Genomic DNA, 21,713 nt, shown 5'->3' with positions numbered 1-21,713 from the left:
CTGTATGCAGTAAAGCGATAATGGCAGGATTGTACAGTTACAGACTGAATCATGTAAATTGTTCTTCTACTTGGACAGTACCTCAAGTATCTACTCAAATACTGATTTTTTTCCCCCCCCATACTGTAGTGATGCCATACAGTCAGTTAAACGCAGGTGTACCGATCATCTGAAAAGACTATCATCCCAAGATCATTTCAGCAACCCAGAAACTTGTTGCTACTTTTCTTTCATTCCCTCTCTCTGGAATACACATCTAGTAGCTAAGACAAAAATAATCTGATTATTTATGGTGATATAATGTGCTTTATTATCCCGGATTTCCGTTAATACGTACTCATATCCCCTGAAATCACTAAAAACTAATATGTGGTGTGAAGAATTAAATGTTTGTATTTTAAAAGTTGCATATTTGTTTTTATCATCTGTCACTTCTGAGATTACGATATGACTGAATTGACACAGAAAAAGTTGTGATGATTTCCTAGTTGGAAACAATACACGTGCATGCTTCACTAAGATTTTAGGAGGCCTCTCATCTCAAGAAACACGACAGCACAAAGACTGGGTTGGTGAGAGAAAAGTGTGCTCTTTTGGACGCATGTTTAAAAGTGACCTTTCCAAATTCTGATGGAAAGCAACCATTCTTACATAGCCTATTGAGCCACATAACTTCCAAGTAGAACAGAAATGTCAAAATGTTCACTGAACATTCTTGTAGCTGTCACAGGCAGAGAGGTCCATCTGGTTTTGCATTTGTTGGCAAATGTCTACTAGTACTTGGTTGATGTGCCCTTTTAAACAACAGTTTTGTTTTTTCTAATGTTGCATTAGTGAAGTAATGTCTGAAGGAAAATGGCAAGGCTGTAATTGGGTCCTGCCCAAGCATGTCTGGTAGAGTGTCGGTTACATCAGCCTTGATAATAGGCTAGGTGATCGCAATCAGCTCTGCCTCTGCCGGTTCTTTGGTTTGGTCGGTCCGTTCTTCTTCCTCCGTTTCTTCAGGTCCAGCTTCATATTCTTCACCCCATGGTGCAGAGCTGAGCCCAGCAGGGGCTGACAAAGAGTGTGGAGTGAGGGTTCTCCCCAGGCCCTGGTATTGACCCTTGGGTGACACCGGGTTGGATGCTGCCTCTGCGATGGCTTCTTGAGAGGCGGAAGAGAGAAGGCCAGATCGCTCACCATCACTCTGTGCCTCGCCGAAGTAGGGTTTTCCCGGACGACCCAGGACTGTTCTCCCTGTAATTTAGCCAAAAGAGATTTTTAAGATTTGTCTTCTCCTTGCTGGAGAAGATGAGAGACACATGCTTTTAAAACACAACTGTGGCAGTACACCAGTAGCCAGGACACACTTACCAACATTGCGGACTTGTTCAGAAATGTCTGCTCTGACATCAGAGATGTCCCACATTGCCATGAAAGAGTCAAAGCACGAGCCCTCTTCAGTCTCCTGGATGTAAGGCTTGTAGGTGAAGCTGAAGTGATGTGCAATGGCTGCCAGAAACATCTCCACACATATGATGAAATCCTGAAACAAAACAGGACAGTTGTTATGTTTCAGACAGTTAGTCAGAAAACCAGTATCAGACACTTGCAACAAGTGAAACAATTCAGGGTGGAAAAAGAAAATCAATTTATGAATGTAGCATCACATATTATTGTCATTTCTTTTTCAAATCAATTAACTTTATTTTACCTGTAAACCAGTAGCAACAGCCTCCACACTTTGCCAGTCCCATGTACGTTTCTCTGAGATAATGCCCACTTTCACCAGTAAAGCAATGAACACAGCTTGCCTGAGAGAGTTTGCATAGTAATTAATAGCTACATCACAGTAGTGTAACAACAGCTCATACAGTCCATAATATATTAAGTGGTCATTTTGTTATGTTGAATAAACTGAATCTTACCAGAATGAGACAAACACCACCATTTTGACACAGAGGAATTTGCCCACTGGTTTGATTGGACTCAGTTCCTCTCTCAGAGCCCTGTAGAACAGCACCAAGCAGTACATGGCAAACTATATAAAGAGAAGAGAGTCATATTAGATCTTGATGTTTAACATGCTTACAGGACGCTTATTTGTGACACTCCCTAAAGGCAAATTAGATTAAGACCCATTAAAAAAGCAGTAGCATTACCAGCTGTGACATATTGTTGAAAATGACCAGGTATGTCCATGCATTTTTTGAACTAAAATTGCCTTCATCGTACACGCCACACAGCTGACAGATCCTGTGAAGAAGAGACAAGCCCAAAAAACATCAGTACAAATAGATTAAAGAAGCTGTGACTGGTATTTAAGAATAAAATGAAGAGCATGAAGAGCAGGGTTTACTTACAAGGCAATCACTGTTGTGACGGGTCGTACCACTGTGTACTGCAACACTCCCAGCTTACATCTTAACAATAAAACCCTGCAGAGGGAAGAAAATGCATTAGTTTACTAACATCTAATTTGTTGCATTCCACTGATAAGACACTCAAGACAAGGATAATGACATCAATTTAACATTACCAAATGCCAAACTTTTTTCTCGACATCTACTCAGTCAAAATGCATAATATCAGCATGTGCACAGCAACAAAACAGCAGGGCTTGAAAATGATGACAGGAAAACCTTCTTTAAAAAAAATAAAATAAAAAAGAGAGATGATGCAGTTGCTGCTGACCTTTGGGTAAATTAATAGTTCAAAAGGGGAACAAACTGATTCTCATGGAAAAATAACTAATTCTGGACAAAAATAACAACACACAGGATTGTTAACCAATTACTGATGTTGCCTGACTGAGGCTAATTTGAAACTGGTGACTGTGATTGGGTTGTCTGCTTTTTGCTTTATGAGAAACTTCAATAAAGTGCAAATACAAGAAACACGTTGCCTATTTATTACTTTTTTATTCTCACAGTTAATTTTCTCTCTCTCTCTCCCTCTCTTATAACCAATTCTCTGAAATCAAATAATATCAATGTTGCATGGCTTCATTTTTGCAATAAGACTGATAATAAAACTAATATATCCATAACACTATTGGTATGTAAATTTGATTAACCAATATCCCTTTTAGACCAAAGTCAACCAGCTGCGGAGACAGAGCAAATATCACTGTGGAAAAGGTTGTGTGGTGTGTTGTCTGCCACATCGTCTGTACAGCAAACTGTCCTGAATAGTTGTCTGACACGTGACCAACAACTATGGTTTGTGTAAACAGAAAACAGGATAATGCGGGTCATCAAATTTACTGTAAAATGCTCAAAAATGTATATAAGTCCTTAGTGTAAAATTGTGTGATTATTAAGATAACTCACTCTCCCATTGGCCAAGGTGGGCAGCAGCAGAGAGGAGGCAAGTGTTTCTGCTGCTCCTGGACCTCCAGCATCATCACCAGGCTGGGGTACTGATTTTCCAGGTAGTTCAGCAAGAAGGTCATGAAGTTGTAGATGACAAAGGCCTCATAGCACTCTCTGCATGTGTCCACATAAATTGCTATACCGGGGTATTTCAGTGCAATCCACTGCAAGATTAAAAAAGACAAGAGTGAAGATATATTTGTCAAAGAGCATACAATTATTCACTCATGCTCATTGCTTGAGGACGTGTCTAACAAAGGATGTAAAATGTCTGTTCTTCCATTGCTACATATGAGCTCAGTGTTCACAGTATGTTGTTGAATGATTTTGCTAAAATAATACACAACTCACACTGTCCAAGCTGTAGATTGGGACCATCCATAATATCCTAGAAAAGCAGCAGAATATAAATGAAAACCACTTTCAGGACACGGTTCACAGATGATGACATGATCGATGACGTCTTTACCTGATAATGGGTTTCTGAAGCTCTGGCTGAGTGTAGTGAACCAGATGCTGGAGGATGCCCCATAACGATATAGGTATGGTCATGAAGACAAATATCCCAGCAATAAACCATGCTTTGTTATGAGTGCCAACCTGTCATTACATGAAAATACAAAAAAACACATAAGCATCTGACTTGCATTAAAATGTGAAAAGTAGTGGACACCAGAGTGTCTACATTCTGTTAACTCTTCAAAAAGCAGTAGTGGAAGCAGTATTCAAGTCAGTCATGGATGTTTCTGTTTTAGAGTCATAAAAACACTAGGAGATAAACTTTGGAATACATTTTGAGGCTTGAATTTGTACCCTATTGCTTATATTGTAAATGCATTGTGAAGAGATCTTTTGATGAGTAGTATAAACAGGAGGAATGGTTATGGCAGTGAAAAACTACATTTCAAAGTTCACTTGGGCACATGACTGTTGTTTTACGACAATCCTAAAAAAATGTAACTTATCCTTTAAGTACAATCCTTACGTAAATGTTCTTAGTTGAATCCCCCACGGTGTAAAACCAAAACAGCACCTAATTGAACAACATGTCAATCAGAGCCGTCGATTTTAAGAACTGACCTGTGACTTTTGTAGTTCCCAGATGCACAAGGGCAGGACGACTATTAACAACAAAATATACAACACAACCACCAGCGGTCTAATCCATCTTCTCCAGTTCCCACAGGAACAAGGCATGTTGACATAAAGCCTCTATAAAGGCCTTTCAAACTGGACGCAGGTTTAGGTGACAAAACAGTTTAACTCGTCTTAATGTTACAACACATTCAACCTTAGCTTCGCATTGTTACACTTCCTACAGCTCACTACGACCTGACACAAGCCGTCAATGGTCCACATGTCACTTATATGTTTCACCAATGGTCGAGTTTTCATTCATGAGGTCCAAATGCTGCAGGGATAATTATCAGCTCATATGACTCGATGTTAGCAGGCTAAGTTGCTAGGCTAACGTTAGCTGTCTCATCATGTAAACAAACAATGCAGATGATCCATGCTGCCTCAGCCGCGGAAATAATCTGAATCAACGCAATGGAGTACAACTCTACACTGTTGTAGAATAGACAGTATAAATAAAGGCCCACTTAAAAGTATTTTTAAACGGGTTTTTATCGTCGGTAGGTTAAAACTTTCCAAAGAAGTAACTGTGTATTTCCTACTGTTGGCTTCCTATCTAGTCCCGCCTACAGTCTACAATCTGATTGGTCGCATCGAAGCAATTGGCCAATAGATGGAGAGAGTTTACCTCCGTAATATGACGTAATTTGTGAACAGTCTGGTTGCTCTGAATTCTTCTTAATTCCTATTTTGTGTTTTAAAATATCAATATGTGTAGTATTATAAACCTTTTTATTTTGTTTGGTAAATTTAAAATCTACAAATCCAAAATATCCCAAAACAACCCCATCTTTTAAGTTGTTTTTTATTGAAATAAAACATTATTTTGAGTCTCTACACTGTATAAAGAAGAAAAGTAGACTACATCTGTTCAGTACATCAAAATCTACTCAGATTTTTTTAATTGAAGATGTCTGTCATTCATACCTTTCCTTTTTTATTTATTCAGTTATTTATTTTCCTTTATTTCTATTGAGATTTGTTATTCTTCTTTATACCCCTTTTTATTCATTATTTTATTTATGAACTGGAATGACTGGTTGCTTTGTTTATTTTTTATATATTCTATTGTATATTCTGTTAAATAAAGAATAGGGAAAAACAATGCATCCTTCTTAACTACATGATCCGTGCTTTCACCACCAGATGGCAATGTGAATTAACAATTACCTTAAACCAGACATGAAAATTATTTGTTTTTTTTTCCTAGTGTAGGAATTGTTTTAGAACACCATAACTCAAACATATCCCTATATGCAGCCTCTTCACAAATGGCTCATGAAATAAGATAAGATGTATCTTTATTGATCCCCCTGGGAGAAATTCAAATTGATACAGCAGTACAGTGGAAAAAAGCAGTAGCGTGGGTGAAAGTGATAAAATGAATACAATAAAATAAATAAAATAAAAATCCTATACACGGTAAACATGTGTGTACATAAATCTGCAATATATAAATGTGCAATATGCAGAAGTTCCTGAGATTATATACATGTGTGCAATGTGCATCAGTCTTTTTTAGTGGGAGTGGGAGGTACTGGGAGCTGTGGTGTTGTACAGTCTGATGGCTGATGGTATGAAAGAGCCCCCCAAGAACTTTGAGGCACATGTCTGGATGAGTCTGTGGCTGAACGTGCTCCTGAGTTGCCTAAACTCGGTATATTTAGGCTGTCCAAATCCTTATGAAAGTGCATTTTGTTTGGTCTATTCTTGCAATTTGTCACTCACTAATGGCACTAAGATACTTATTTGAAGATATTCAAAGAAAAAAGTTTAATCTTTTTAAAATTAAAAAAATGTTTGTACATACTGTATGTGTACATTTGATAATATACATATATATATATATAATTATAATATATAATATAATTCTTGACTAAACTACAAGATATCAGATGGGTACATGCAATGGTCTACTTACCTGTTGTACATTTAGTTTTGTTGGGCCAGATGGACGCTTTCTAAAGCCAAGGCTAAGATCAGCATTTCTGGATTAAAATTGTGCAGAGTCTGTTGCATGAGCATTCACTGTCTGTAAAACTATCTGTAAAGCCTTTTCCCAATTAACCTAGAATTACTGACAATGTGTGTGCCATGTGTTGAAGTTATGGATTAAACTACCAATCATACCAATTATTTCTAAGTGCAAAGTCAATAAAAGGGCATCTATAAAAGATATCTTTTCACAGCAAACATTTTGACTTGTAATAGGAGGTGTTACTAATAACATTAATGATGGCTCCGTTGAATTCAAGCTTCCCAGTAATACATGACAGTGTGACAGTGTCTGTGACAATACCAGGACCATGAAACCAAATTAAATTAACCAACATTCATTTCATTACTTATGCATGGACTTTTCCAGTTTGAAAAGAAGTTTTAATGGTATTTGACATAAAATTGTAAACTTGTCAATAATGAGATCAAATATTGAATTTAGCGGCTGTTGAAGCAAATGAACTATCGTCCATCGTTTGCTCCCTTCATTCATCTCAGAAATGCAGAACTCTATTAGCAATTTGCCATGTTTTGCAAGGTTATTTTTGTTTAATCTGAATCCATCATGATCAAAAGTGATTTAAACCAGTCACAAGCTCCTTCTTACCGTTTGGTCCTTGTGTGCCTGTTTGTGCATGTGCATGACTACATTTTTGTATGTGTGTCTTCCTGTAAATGAGGGGAGGCAGAACTTTCCTTTCTGTTGCACCATGTCTCCACTGCCCCACAGCCACAGAAATCACTGGTTGTTGCAGGACAGATTGTTCATAAATTTTGAATTGATCCTTTTGGCTTTTATGAATTAGAAATAGTCTTTGCCACAAGTCATGCAAGCGAGTGCCATGGTGGATCGCTTGGAGGGATTGCCATGCAAAGTGGCATACAGGGTACAGCCATGTAAGGGCAGGGTAGATAAACATATGCTGTGTTTGATCAGACTCAAAACATATTTGAGCATAAAGGAAGTGGCGTCCATCACACTGTATCATAGCCATAACTGTAGCTGTAAGCAGCTCATACAGTATGTGCTTTGCAGGAAACACACAGTATGCATAGGTTGGAGCAATAGTGGCTAGGCAGAATGGATAGGTTTGAGGAATAATAATAATCAATGCACAACAAAGGAGGAGACATACTGTCTGATTCCTGAGATAGAATGTATCAGCCAAAGTGCACCTCCTTTGTCAAAGGAATACACAAGTATGCAATTGTTCAACAATTACTTATTTATCTTAATACGTCTGCCATAGGCCTTTGTGTCAGGAAATGTTCAGACTCACTGAGGGTGTTCACTTCAGTTCTTCTGTTCCTAAACAACAACATAAGTAAAGTAGGATGGAGTAGAAGAATCTTTCCAAAGTCATACATTATCCAAAGTCCTACGTTATATGAGAACAACAGTTGCAGTGTTACTTTGAGTGTTTATAAGTAAAAGTCATAACAAAATTACGAGTCAAAGCTTCACTGAGTCACACTGGGTGACATTAAGGGACGGATTAACCTGCTAGAAGGCTCCAGGGCAAAAAGAAGCTGTCAGGCCCCCATCAACTCCCTTTTTCCTCACCCACACATTGTGCATTGTATACAGCTTCTCCACATGAAATACCAGCTGGGCCTAGGAATGCTGCTTCTTAATGTGAGTATATTTATTCATTTAGAAACATGCACAAAGCTGAAATTATGAAGGCCTTTAAACAAGATGTTTACACAGGGACCTGCTTCAACACAAGGCCTCAAGATCAGAAGCTTTACTGGTGCATATTTGCCCAACTAATTTCAGCACAAACCAGTTACTATAACACACAGAAATCATGGAGTGCTAGGGACACTGAAATTACTCACTGTGAATTCAAAATGTTCAGGAAAACCTGATGTAACTCAGCTGACAGAAACAATCAGTAGCTGTGATACATTGAAATATATTTTTCACTGCACTAATATTATCCACTATAATGATACAGATATATATGCTTCACATCTCTATCTTTATGTGGACTGAATTCTTGATATTGTATTTTATATTGCATTTCCTCACTTGCCATAAATCAGAATCATATAGTCTGAAGAGAGATAAGATATTTATTTTTGAGGTAGCAACAAATTATTTTTTATTTTTAATCAATTTATTTTCCTGTCGTGATTAAAACTGTATATACATTTTTTGTATTTGATTTTGTTGTAAGACAATGTCATTCATTTTGTGAATTGTGTACTTTATTTTTCATATAATTTGCATTTTGAAATGCAAAAGAGAACACAAGGAGATTGTAAAATACACTGAAAACTGAAAATATATATATTTTTTAAAGATGAAGTAAAATTAAATTAGTGTTTAATTTACTTTTAAAAAGTAAAGGCCTGCATGTTCTCCATTATCAGTAGCTAATCACTTTAAAACTTTTTCTTTCTCTTTTTGAATGGCATGTAAATGTGCCCTCCATTGTCTTTGCCATGAACATCAATTGGCCTTGAATGTATTTACTGTATCAACAAACAAATCTGAAAAGGCTCTGCATGGAGAAGCACTTTGGGTCTTTGAGATCCTCTATTATTTGTTTTTGAGCTTTATTCAAATCACTGCTGGCAAGAAACAAGGTTCCCACCAAATTCCACAGGACCAAAACCACTCTGTTTCACTCTTCCTCCCTTGTTTCTCACACACACACACACACACACACACACACACACACACACACACACACACACACACACACACGCACGCACGTACGCACGCACACACACACACACACACACACACACACACACACACACTTTTTTCTGCTCTCTTCTTTATTTCTCACTTTCACTTCCCAGAAAAGCGCAAATATTTAAAATCCTAATATTATTTTTTGCTTGTTTTAGCTTTTTTATTTTTTTATTTTTTATTCTCTGCTTCATTAAACTGTGACATGTTAGTGCAAAGAAAGTTCTATCAGTTACTGGAGGCTGATAGTGACATGATTTCATATTTGGAATATGAACCAGCTTCATAAAGTTTATGACCTAGCTCTGACTTATCACTAACCCGCTGAAACAAATAGCAGGCCGACGTCCGATAAAGCCGTGACTGCGACAGTGTTCTGTTGGTCTTGGGTGTCTTTCAACTTTGTGTATGGGATTGCATGGTTCTGGTAATTGTCTCTTTTTGAGAGGAATAGAGAGCGTTATCCTGGTTTAATGAGACTGTTGGTTGCCACAGAGTCTTGCTGCAACTACTTTATATAATCCATTTAGAGTCTAAATTTTAGACAAACACCTTATTACTTCAACAAAGAAACATTTGTTGAAATGCATGGCTGTCACTTAATGCTTTTCAGTTTTCAGCAACTTCTTGTGACTCTTTTATTCAAGTAATGGTATGGCTTAAGAATAAATTACACCCAATCCTGCCCCCGCATGTAAGCAAAGTTAGGCCTAAATCTTTGCTGTCCTTGATCCTCTTTTGGCAACAAACATGACAAGTGAGTTATATGTATCAAATTCCCACCGTCCAAGCTGTTCACATCCTCTCCACTGACATTAGCAACCCTTAGGGCTCAGTTGCCAAGCAGGTCATAGTGTGCTTCAAATCACTCCCAGACGCCTCTTTCTCACAGACGCAGATGAAAAACAGAAGGGGCCCCCTTGACGTCCGGAGAAACCAATATTAGTATGATGGTGAAATAAACCGCTTTGTTCCTTACACTGGAGATGGAAATGGATTTATTGGTATAAGCAGCAGAACTAACATGAGGTTAACATGTTAAATCAATGAGGAAAAAAAACATATATGAATTCCTTTTTCTAAAGATTATTATGAATGGCTTTGATGGATAGTGGTAAAATAATACTGTACAGATATAGCCTGTTCTTCTGTACACAGTGTGCAAAACACTCCAAGTAAAGAAGTGCAACTATGTATACACACATCACTTACACACACACACACACACACATGCTAACACATTCAAACACACACAGGTTTACATATATTCACATATCAAATAGTCTAAGGCATTATAGTTCTTTGGTAGTTGAGTATGATTTCCACATTGAAGGAAAAGTGAGACATTTTGGGATACATGCTTAGTTGCTGTCTTGCAGGGAGACAATTAATAAGATAGATGAGGCTTTCATGTTTGTCTGTTAGATATGAAGCAACAGCTTATTCTAGCTTATCATCAAGACTGGAAATGATAAGAAAAAATTAGCCTAACTCGATTTAAATCATAGGCTGTATAAAGATGGATGTAACAAGGTGTGTTGTCACCTATTAGTTTTCATTGGAGCTTGTTTGAAGCTCAACCTTTGTGTGTGCAGGGTATTGCCTTTCACGCCCTGCAAACATGCTGCACTACCTCAGACTGAAGCGCATGCTGTAGCTTACTGGGCACACTGAACACCACTTTAGCTAAATTGTGCTGAAAAGGGCAGGTGAGCCAACTGTCAACCACGGCTGTCAATCAACACCCACAAACCAGTCATTATAGCCTACTATAAGTCTTCAAATCTTAGTAATGGAGCCATCATTTCCAAAATGAGGACCAGCAGACTTATTTGAGTGCTTGAATTTAGCAATTGAGACCATAGGTTGGAACCAGCATCTAGCAGGCTTCCGTGGCATTGCACTTTGTGGTTTCAGTTTCCAGCTGTGGTAGTTGCTGCTAAATAAACTAAAGCTCACTCACTCTCATTTGTGATCTTAGCCAGTTAGCTACAGCCAGCAGGTGATTGGCAGAAACTAAAAAATGTAATTTTTACACTTTGATTTTGTGAGCTTTACAGGTAGGTGGAGCTTCATATTTAAGTGATAGATATTAGACTGGCATCTTTCCTGCCATGCCAAGAAAGCAAATGAGTGGATTTCTCAAAATGTCTAACTATTCCTTCTTTACTATATCCATACTTCTACTTTTACATCTGAGTGTGGTGTCTGCTGTCACCCAAAACCCCTCTGCCTCTTTCATTACCTGTGTAGGTAATGTGGTAAAATACTAATGGTTACTGCAAAATAAAACACTTTATAAAAGTGGACACTATACATATATATTCCATGGATTATACAAGCTTAAATGTCACAATAATTGTTGATTACGTCTAGCAAAATTCACAGTGTTGAAGAAAAAACCTCATTCCGGTCCACTTTTGGGTGAGTGGTGATATCAAACCTGTCATAATGCATTTACTTCATATTGATCATTTGCTTGACATGTGGTATAAAAACACAGAGTTGTACCATATTCTGTCTAAAACTTACAACCCTGTAATTGATTCTGTGCCACTGTATTTTGGCATATTCTGACAGCGGACACAATTTAGTTAATTTCTGGAATAATAACCGTAAGTTTAGAGCTAAGTGATTCATGTTAACAAGCAGAAATGGCCATTATGTCAATCTATGGATTAATCTTTTTGTGAGAGTCATTTGAACTGTTTTACACACAGATACTAAAAAAAAGAGCCAAACATCAAGCAAATTAACCTTAAAACATTCTTCTAATTATACCACAAAGTGGTTCAATGAATAATGAGTGTGAGTAAAATACACTGTAGAGAGACTCACATGTTTAATGGAAAATTAATTGATGCTCAAGTCAGTAACATGCTTTCCTGTTTTCCACCGTCACTGAGTAGTAAACTCCTGGGGACGGCACATATTCATCTCACATCATTCCCTCTGACAGCGAGCAGTCTGCTTTTTTCCTTCCTGTAGCTTTGTGCATCCTTCCCAGAAGTTCTGCCCTTTACAGGAATAGCAGGCTCGGATACTAATTGAGAGTAATTTATAGTCACCGTTCAGCTGCATCCTGTTAAAGAGTCCTCCTCCTCTTCATCCCACTCGCCCCCTTTTACTCTCACGCTACAGCGTTACTGTCCTTGGGTCTGGGAACACAGGGAGTTTGTTTTAGGAAGTCTGGCCTGCTGAGAGGCTCGGGCAACTTCAGAGCATTGTACGCCAAATCCATTGTCTGGTCCTTTTAAGTCCAGTTCCTATTCCGTCCCTGCCAGGTTCATGGTACGGCTTCAGTGGTCCTAAGGATGTGTATTTATAGTCTGCTTTTTATGTAAATATTTTGTGGTGAGCAGTGGTTGCATTTTTGAAGCTTGCTGGTTATATTAAAGAGCCTGAAAATCCTCCTCAGGTGAGTGATCAGTCGCTGTCTTTTCTGATGCTGCGGTCAGTGTGGAGGTTGTTAGGCTCAGGGCTTTTATACTGGATACTGGTACCATTCATGGGTCCGATGCTGCTCAGCTGGTTGTCAGAGTAGCACCAACAACACAAACACGACTTGAAGAACATGTGAAAAGAGGAAAGAGACACAGCAGTTATCACCAAAAAGTTTTTGCGCATGTGCAGCTATCTTCTTGTCTGCTCCCCCACTGCCCTCCCAGACCTCCTTTGACGTGCAAACTAGAGACATGGTTTATCTCCAGCCCAGGTCCCTCTGACAAACATTTGCAATGTGTGACGTCAGCCAACAAAACGAACATATAAATCACCAGGCTGCTTTTACATGTTGCTCATGGAATGTCATCGCCATCACAGCCTGTGAGTCATGAACAAAAGGCTGAGTTCACTATTTGCTTTACTGGCCCAACTAAATCAGAAGCTTGTGTGTTTGTGTGTGTATGTGAGAAATAAAAAAACAAGCTTGTGGGTATTTTACATTCATTTATGTCCATCTGTTATTGGGATATACTCTACCTTAAAGCAGTTTTTGAACTTCTTGCTGACAAAGTAGAGTATAATGGGGTTTATGCAGGAGTTGATTGTTGCAAGGTTGATACTAAGGTAGTCCAGGACCAAAAGGAAACTGCGAAAGAAGAAAAACTATTGTAATAATTTTAAACAGAACATCACGGTGGTAATTTAAACTTTGGCTGCAGTTTAAACAACATGTGCGGTAAAAGTAAACACCTAATTATGGCACAATCAGTCTTTTATCTGTTTCCCAAAATTTTGTAAAACACATGTGTCATATTGACCTGCACGCATTTCATAAATGTTTATTGAGTGTGGTATTGGAACTGACATTTCCTCAACCCACAGAGAAACAGATGAGATCTTGAACTTCCCCTTTGAGTTTGTGACCACCAGTAACTCACTTGAGAAGCTCACAGCGCATGTCATCATTCTGGTAATAAACCATCTTCTTAAGGATCCTACTGAGGTGCAGAGGGAACCAGCAGAGGGCAAAGATGAGGACAAGACAGAAGACGGCTTTGGCCACCTCCCTCCTCTGCAGAGAGATTTTGACAGATTTCATAGCACCATTAGAGGTGAGATGAAGAGGTTTGTTTAATGGAAGTTTAGAGGTTAAAACCATGCAAGGCACACTGTTGACACACAGTACAACATTGCTTAAGATAATAAATTTGCATCACAAATCTTCATGTGCTTTTGGTGAAATAAACATGTAACATAATGTAGTTTTTTACGTGTTGAGGGCTTATTACTGTATTATTGTTCAGAAGTATTGTCCAACCTGTTTGAGGTGCTCACTGAGGGCTATTCGCAGGCTGCCGTTCCTGTGGTTGAGCATTTCGCATGTCATCATTGTATAGAAGACAGCGGTGCAGAGCAGTGGTACACAAAAATAGAAGCCAAATAGCCACCAGTCCTTTGCTTCCCTGTAGAACTGTAGAAAAACATTTAAACTTAACAAATGCATTCATTACAATATGGCTTAGTATTTCAGACTCTACGTTTTTCTTTTCTTTTTCGAGCTACCCTTCCCCCCTGCTCTCCTGAGCTGGCCGTCTGATGATGTCCCCCACACACATCCTCAACTTACACTCCCACCTTCCTGGCCCTGTTTTGATTCAGAACAATGTAGCACTGGTATGACTCACTTTTGTGAACATATTCCTAAGACTTTATAATCAGTTTCTGTAATTCCTGTTTTCCTCATGCTATGCCCCCCCCCAGCTATGTCGGGAAGGAGAATCTCTCATCACAAATGTTGGCAAATTAACATAGGTTTTAAAAATCTAAATGCGATATGTGTGATATTGGATTATAGAAGTAAGTTTCATTTGACTTGGTATGATCCAAGTAATAAGAATCTATGCTTTTGTAACTGAACCTGATCCAGCCCTTAAATCTCCACCAGACTACCCCTGTACTCCAACGCCAATGAAGTCCATGTGAGTGCTACACGTGTGCTCTATTGTAGCAAGTCTAAAAAACAAACCACCTCTAATTACGCTGCATATAATATGGACATCTGGTTCTCTGTGGTTATGAAGAATATTGTTAGTATGCTCTGTAAACACACAACAATTTCAAAATCATACAAACATGTCTGAACCTTATTACACAATGTCCTGAAAAATCAAAACAGATTTACAGATCAACTCAAAAGTTTGCCCTTATGCGTAGAAAAAACACAGAAGTACTTTTGGTGAGAAATTCTGCTATGGCATTTCATTATTATTATATAGACCTAATAAAGCGGCTGGAAGGCTCATTTTCTTCTGACTTCAGTAAGGTCTTGCTAATATCTGAGACAGATTACTCCAGCTTTGTGCATATGGAATAGATACGCACATGTGGCTCAGCTTGAGGCTCCACATTTCGGGCCTCAGTAATTGCACTTGGCCTGCAATCAATTATGTGCTCCAAGGATGTGAAAAAAGCCCACAATCACCAGTTAAGACTGTGTCTTGGAGAGTAAGTAGACCAGATTTATTTTTTTAAGTGATACTCCACTTCAGATCTTTTTAATATCAGTCATCTCCTGGCAAGAAAGGTAAATTTGGGTGGAGGAGCACTGGATTGTATTTTCATTTTTTTATGGTTTTAAATACATATTGCCCAAGCAAGAAATGTTTTTTGGTGATTGACTTTACTGTCCTATCGCTGCTCTAAAAATACATGCCCCTAAAACCAAAATAGCACATCAGTGTGCCAAATGGCCATTAAAAATATTTTATTTCTCCAAACAAACAATACATGCTTTTAAGATAATGAAAATATAAAGCTGAATTTACACTTTCACTTTAACTAGTTCTCATGCAGATGTGGTTTTCTATCTCACTGGTCCATTAATGTTTTGTCTGTTTATTGCAAAATTAAACCACTTTCCTGTATGATTACCTTGACACAATGCACTATACAGCACATTTTGGCCTCAAAACAATGGGACACAGAACCATTTATCTGCAGTTTTCTTATCCAAAAACATGATAAGAGAAGGATGAAAGCATACCAGCATGAAGTCAGACTTGGGGTATAGCATGCAGGTGCGTATGGTTTCGTTTCTGTAGTTGAAAGTGACCATGTCAAAGCCAACAGCCTCTGGAACTGCCAGGATGAGTGACAGCAACCAGATGGACACAATTTCAATGACTGTTAACAAAGGGATGCCAACTCCCTGCACTCTGCTCCAGGATGCAACGGCTCTGTACCTGTGACACAGACAGAAGCAAAGTCAAGCTATAATGGTTAGAGTAGACAACAAATCGATTAGATTTGATTAATATAATTGGAGGATCATGAGTGATGAAGTGTATAATATATCATACTGAATGATACACAAAATTGACATTAGAGGCTATCAATACAGAAGGAATATATCACAATTACCATGTAATGTCAATTTATTTATAACTGAGCTGCAGTTGCTTTCAACAGAAGTCAGTAAAGTCATCAGTATCTTTGTCTCTCCAGACTGACAAAACTCACAACATTTTCTTTATGCATGGCAGCACACCAAATACAACAAACTGCTCACTCAGCAAAGAATATCAAAATGTTAAGAATTAATGAAGAGAGATGATCAATTGTTTATTTTAAATATCTAATATTTATATTTTTGTGAAGGCTCCAAACAGACTGGCCCATGTTGGCAGAGAGGTCTGTCTGTTGGCTTGTGTTTCCTGTGCACTGAATACTTGTTTGCTTGTTTGTTTCATTAATGGAAACCACTTGTCGAAATGTTTTAGTAAAATCCTGCATCAAGATTTTATGGCAAAAACAATATATTTTTCATGACACATTTGAATTTCTCTGTTGAACAACATGGCGACATTTATATTTTAGTAAGTGGTAATGTATCCACCTTTTTCTTTTCCTCCAACATTGAAAAGATACAAAAGAGACTTGAGTACTTTCATAATGCAAAACACACACAAAGATATGCTACACATTTCCTGAAAACAAATGGAGAGCATCTGCTCTTGAACACAACTGTACAGCACTGCAGCCAGTCTTTTTCTCATAATAGAGACCATTAAATAATATCTTCCTTGTTGAACCTTGGAGCTTCTTCAGACAAGCTGGGCAAGCTTCTTATCTCCAAAGTTGTGTCTATGTGCACGAAGTCAGGTGGTACTGAGCTTCAGCACGTCATGATCATTATTTACCCATTAGGGACTTTCTATTACAGTCAGTATCAGTATCAGTATACTCACTATCAGGGTAGAGTTTTTGATACTAACATGTATAATGTACAGCCTTTATATACTTAATGTTGCATCTTTAAAAAAAACCCAGCTCATTACACAGGTTAGGACAACAAAAACAGAACAGACATGCTGTAAATAACTTTCACAGCGAGAAAAAACAATTAGTACTGACTCCTTAAAGTGATCATTTCAGTCTTTCCGTCATTACATGCAAATTAAATCAAAATATTCATATCTTTGTGTCTAATTTAATATCTGCATCTCATAATGACTTAAATTAAATGAGAGGAATTTGTGTCAAATTAATCCAAGCCTCATGAGTGGATGAACTCATGAGGCTATAAGGCAATAATGATCACATTTTCTGATTTGCTTTCCAACAGTTTGACTGCCTCTTTAAACTTTTATGTAATAGTATCTGCTTTTCCAACAGTGAAAAACAAAATATTTGAACATTGTGCTCCTGCAAAAACAAGGTGCTGGCTTTACAAGAACATGTGACGTTAGTGGATTGCTGTTGGATTTTTTTATGTCTTTCTAGAATGGTAAAAATAAAAACAAAGTCTTCTATATGAGAATTAGAAACACTTATGATTTGTAGGAGGAGGTTATGGATAATGATTTAATTCCCTAAATATGTCATTTTAAATTCATATTTAAAATTCAGACATGCACACATTTTTTTTAAACTACACAAAGCAAAGATTTTTTTCTGAAATGCATTAAAACAGTTTGGAGTGTGACGGCACTGACCTGTCTACACTAAGGGCACACAGGTTGAGGACTGTAATGCCAACAGAGGCTTTCTGCAGGAAGGGAACCAGCTTACACAGACATAGGCCAAAAACACTTTCCTCAAATGGCCAGCGTGAAGCCAGGAGCTGGTGGAAAAAACACATAAGTGTCACATTAACACATGTATCTTAAAATAATTAAATCACATTTGTAACAAGATTCATTGTTCAAAAATTCATCACGTCTGTTTAATAAACCTTTATCATGAAATCACGGTCTGGCTGAGCTGAGGCATCAGAACAGAATAAATTATTTTAAGGAGGTAATTAGTCTTTACGAGTCTTCAGGGAGCTGACTATTAATCTCATTTTTGTTACTGAATGCACACTGACCATCATTTAAACCTATTTAAGGCAATTTCACTGCAGATCGAGGCACATCAAAGACCTTTCAACGTCATCTTAACGTCAGCGTGAGTTTAGCCCGACACGCACCATATGGAGCTCATCAGCTGATAAAAGTCTGCACAATTTTTGCTAAACTTTCACATCTTCTGCATCTCAGAAGTTACAGCTAAATTTGAATAACAACTCAAGGGCCACTTCCACTATTACTTCCTTTTGGAAAACAAGTCAAGATCATGTGAGTGGAACCCTTTGTTTTTCCACCACAGTGGTCTTGGCTGTTTTCCCTCAATAGGATATAACCTGTGTTGAACAAGTTTCTCAAAGTTGAAGCAAAAGGAAGAACTTCATGCTGCTTCCTGGCCTTCTATTGTTTATTTGTGTCGTTTAAGTTTCCCAGGAGCACAGAAGAGCAGGAGAGAGGAAAGGAGCCCACGTCACTGTTTTTAGTGTATAAGCTGATTATTTTTGGAAACACTGTCATAGCCCCGAGGAAGTGAACAGAGGGCTTCACAAGGTTTCAAAATTATGAACGTGGTTCTGTCTTTGCAAATAAACTGTTCCCCCAGTAAGATTATCGTTTCCTTTTTGCATGCACATGTGTTGCTTGGACTGCAAAATCACTGTCACAAGTTTAATTCTAAACAGGTGGCTTTCTCATTTTTCTCTTGCAATGCACAATATTCTCAAAAGATCACTTAATTTTTCCATCATTCTTGTACGAGGCATGACATGTTTTACCAGTGTAAATTGTCCCAAGATGGAAACTTATCAGCATTAAATGCTTTACATTTTAAAGGCGTATTCCATAGTCTTAAACAAAACATACAACTGAAACAAGCTATTATTGAGACTGATCATTATACAACTACTATACAGTATTATTCATGTTTCCTGATGTTGTTAGAGGTTTATTTACATCAGCAATGTTTACAAAACTGAATTAAAAGCATACACAATATTTTTTAATTCTTATCAGCTGAGAAACACAAGAATTCCTCTTATTTATTTGGTTTAAAAATGGTGGATCTTTAATGAAACATTTAGTTAAAAACTCCACAGGTGATTTATGTCACTTTTATAGCACTGAGTATTTTTTGGGGAAAATTACGCCTCCAGATAAGATTGAGTGACTAATGTCCCAGGTCAGCACAAGGCCATTGGCATGTGTGACCACAGCATGATTCTTGTGTTTATGTAAGCCAGCCATATCCCTGCTCCTCTCATCACTAATCTGCTCAAACGAGGAAGATAACAGCGTCCGACTGATTGCACTTTGCCGTCTACTTGCTCACTCCCTTACACCCCTTCCCACTTCCCCCCATTTCCCGTCTGTACTATCCCACTTTATCTCTGCGTGTCACCTCCATTGTTGTTGCATTTCATCATATCAGCACAGGCACCTGTCACTGACCAGTTTAGCGGTGTAAAATAAAGTTATTTAAACATGCATCAATATGGTGAGATCAGTGCAACATCAGGAAAACTGTACCTTGAATACATTGATGGGTATATCAATGGTTATGTAGATAAGGTCCCCAAGAGCCAGACTGGCAATGAGTGCATTGGGCCCGTTCCTCATGCACTTGTGCTGGTATATAATCCTTAGCAGGGTGGCGTTGCCGACCAGGCCGACCACAAACACAATAATGGATATTATGGTGTTGATGTACTTGAAATAGTCCTGAATAGATGTAATTACACGGCACATTGGAGGTTTTACTGGCTTCCTTATGACAGATTCATTTGCAAAGCCAGACACTACAGCTTGTGCGGCAACACCTGGGGTCCCCAGGTCTAGACCGGGCCCCGTGCTGGGACTGATGGTGCTGTAGAATCCCGGAGACTGGAGGGTGGAGTGGACGAGAAAGCCTGGGAGAGAGCCCGCTTCTTCTTCAGCTCTGTTTATCTGGCACATTCCTCTGGCCGCCATACAGGCCATTAGCACCAACATATGCACAACTGGGGTTCCCATTATGGAACACATTCGGTGCTTTGATTTTGCTGATTGAAAGAGAGTCCCGATATATCACTGTTGAGAAAAGAAAACAAATAGCGAGAGGAGGATTATGTTATTTCTTCAGACAACGCACTGTAACTGTAAAAATCTGTAACTGCATCCACTGTGTCTGCATTTTGCCTCCACTTAAAATCTGAACAGAGTGGAATATTATAAGCCAGATACAAAAAAAGTTCGACAGCATTACTGTCCCACTGTTCAAAAGCTGTGAGCAAGTTTAATAACTTCTTTAAGACTTCAAAAAGGCTTTGCCAAAGGGGCACAGATGGGAGACGCCAAGACTAGTTACAGTCAGTCAGTAAAGATGAGGCATCAGCAAAGCACATTGGGCATCTTTGTCTTTCTATCGTTCCTAGGAAGATGGAGGAGTTTGCTATGTCTTTGTGTAAATAAAGTTGCTGCTACACTGTGAGCCTTTATATCCTCTTATGCTGTTTTGACAATGCGCCCCTTGCGTGGGTTTGCAACTGAACGATTTCCTTAGTTTTGCATTCTCCCTCTGCTTCTAATTTAGAAAGGTTTAAACATGTGGTTACAAAACTAAAAGCTTTTTTTTAACATGAAAGAAGTGCTGCAGGCCTGGTTTCCCGTCAACTGTGCAATGCAAGAATGAAAGTTAAAATGAAAATCAGATGAAGACCCTAATCCATTAAACAAATACCCACTAATTCATTTGCCTCTTAGTGTATGAACATGCTCAATTTCTTAATGAATTAATTTTTTTTTTTACCTCTTAACAATAGAAACAACAAACTTTCTGGCCAAAATCAGAGTAACCCACTCCACAAAACTCCTGGTAAAGAGCAGATAAAGTTTCAAACTGTCAGATTGATAGTGAAGCCCTTTTCATCATGTCACAGTACAGGCAACTCTTATAGCCCAGAGTTCTTCCTGTTCAAAGTCCCAGCTGTCACCAAGTACACAAAGAACTATTTAGCAGCCAGCCCTTCAAGTAGCATCACAGTTTAGCATCAGCATGACACTGCTGGGATCTGTGACAGCACACAAACTGATCTATCCATAAATAATAAATACGTTTGGTTTTCACCTACCGCTTCTAAAATGTCTGCCTGGCCCCCTTGGAAACCGTCAGGCAAACTTTCGGCTGAAGCCCCCAGACATCTGTATCACATCACATGAGTAATTAACGCACTATCAAAGCCGCAGCGTATCCCACTTGGTTTGAGCAATGCACCCGTCTGCTCTGAGGTGCCTTCGCATTATGGCTCAGAGTTTCCTGTGGAGAGTTTGCAGTATGTCTGACTGAGTGTGCTCAAGTGTGTGTGTGTGTGTGTGAGGGTTTGTCTATGTGTGTGTGTATTCATGTGTGTGTGTGTGTGTGTGTGTGTGTGTGTGTGTGTGTGTGTGTGTGTGTGTGTGTGTGTGTGTGTGTGTGTGTGTGTGTGTGTGTGTGTCAGAGCACCAGTGAGACACTTTGACTGGGTGGGATAGTAAATCTCCACCTCCCTTTGGTAACAGACTGGGCCCCCTTTGGAAACATCACCCCCCTCTCTCCTCTCTCTCAGAGGCACCGCCTGCTGACAGTCATCTCCATGGCACAGCAGCACACACACAAACACACACACACACACACACACACACACACACACACACACACACACACACACACACACACACACACACACACACACATACATACACACAGGGGAAGGG

The 21,713-nt window shown here is 38.6% G+C and overlaps 2 protein-coding genes across 3 annotated transcripts; both read right to left on the bottom strand.

Moving 5' to 3' along the window:
* Positions 1 to 120: 120 nt before the first annotated feature.
* On the bottom strand, positions 121 to 5,041 carry tmem184c (transmembrane protein 184C). Of its 2 annotated transcripts, XR_009927074.1 has the most exons (11): positions 4,437 to 5,041; positions 3,826 to 3,956; positions 3,708 to 3,744; positions 3,315 to 3,520; positions 2,346 to 2,420; positions 2,145 to 2,238; positions 1,911 to 2,023; positions 1,697 to 1,796; positions 1,357 to 1,528; positions 464 to 1,239; positions 121 to 431 (listed from the first exon to the last, which is right to left on the bottom strand). XR_009927074.1 is itself a non-coding variant. In XM_062432695.1 (10 exons), exons 1-10 carry the CDS (start codon positions 4,551 to 4,553, stop codon positions 929 to 931), a joined length of 1,356 nt encoding a protein of 451 aa, XP_062288679.1. In that variant the 5' UTR covers positions 4,554 to 5,041; the 3' UTR covers positions 121 to 928. The 2 variants fall into 2 exon arrangements, 1 of the variants encoding a protein (XP_062288679.1); XM_062432695.1 differs by having other exon boundaries at positions 121 to 1,239.
* A 5,129-nt stretch (positions 5,042 to 10,170) lies between these two features.
* Positions 10,171 to 21,340, bottom strand: ednraa (endothelin receptor type Aa). Its single transcript, XM_062432661.1, has 8 exons — positions 21,092 to 21,340; positions 19,512 to 20,051; positions 17,634 to 17,761; positions 15,683 to 15,881; positions 13,958 to 14,110; positions 13,578 to 13,711; positions 13,177 to 13,285; positions 10,171 to 12,759 (listed from the first exon to the last, which is right to left on the bottom strand). Exons 2-8 carry the CDS (start codon positions 20,004 to 20,006, stop codon positions 12,622 to 12,624), a joined length of 1,356 nt encoding a protein of 451 aa, XP_062288645.1. The 5' UTR covers positions 20,007 to 20,051; positions 21,092 to 21,340; the 3' UTR covers positions 10,171 to 12,621.
* Between the last annotated feature and the right edge of the window lie 373 nt (positions 21,341 to 21,713).

Source organism: Scomber scombrus, chromosome 2 (genome assembly GCF_963691925.1).
Source record: "Scomber scombrus chromosome 2, fScoSco1.1, whole genome shotgun sequence".
NCBI classification, from domain to species: Eukaryota; Metazoa; Chordata; class Actinopteri; order Scombriformes; family Scombridae; genus Scomber; species Scomber scombrus.
This window is presented reverse-complemented; position numbering and strand designations above follow the sequence as displayed.

Excerpts from the sequence above, each read along its gene's own strand:
- tmem184c (XM_062432695.1), bottom strand. The coding sequence starts at position 4,553 with ATGCCTTGTTCCTGTGGGAACTGGAGAAGATGGATTAGACCGCTGGTG. Across the intron at positions 3,957-4,436 it reads GGGAACTACAAAAGTCACAG|GTTGGCACTCATAACAAAGC; the intron begins GTCAGTTCTTAA and ends ATGTAATGACAG. Across the intron at positions 3,521-3,707 it reads CAATCTACAGCTTGGACAGT|TGGATTGCACTGAAATACCC; the intron begins GTGAGTTGTGTA and ends TTAATCTTGCAG.
- ednraa (XM_062432661.1), bottom strand. The coding sequence starts at position 20,006 with ATGTGTTCCATAATGGGAACCCCAGTTGTGCATATGTTGGTGCTAATG. Across the intron at positions 13,712-13,957 it reads TCAGTGAGCACCTCAAACAG|AGGAGGGAGGTGGCCAAAGC; the intron begins GTTGGACAATAC and ends ATCTCTCTGCAG. Across the intron at positions 12,760-13,176 it reads AGTTCAAAAACTGCTTTAAG|TCGTGTTTGTGTTGTTGGTG; the intron begins GTAGAGTATATC and ends ATGTTCTTCAAG.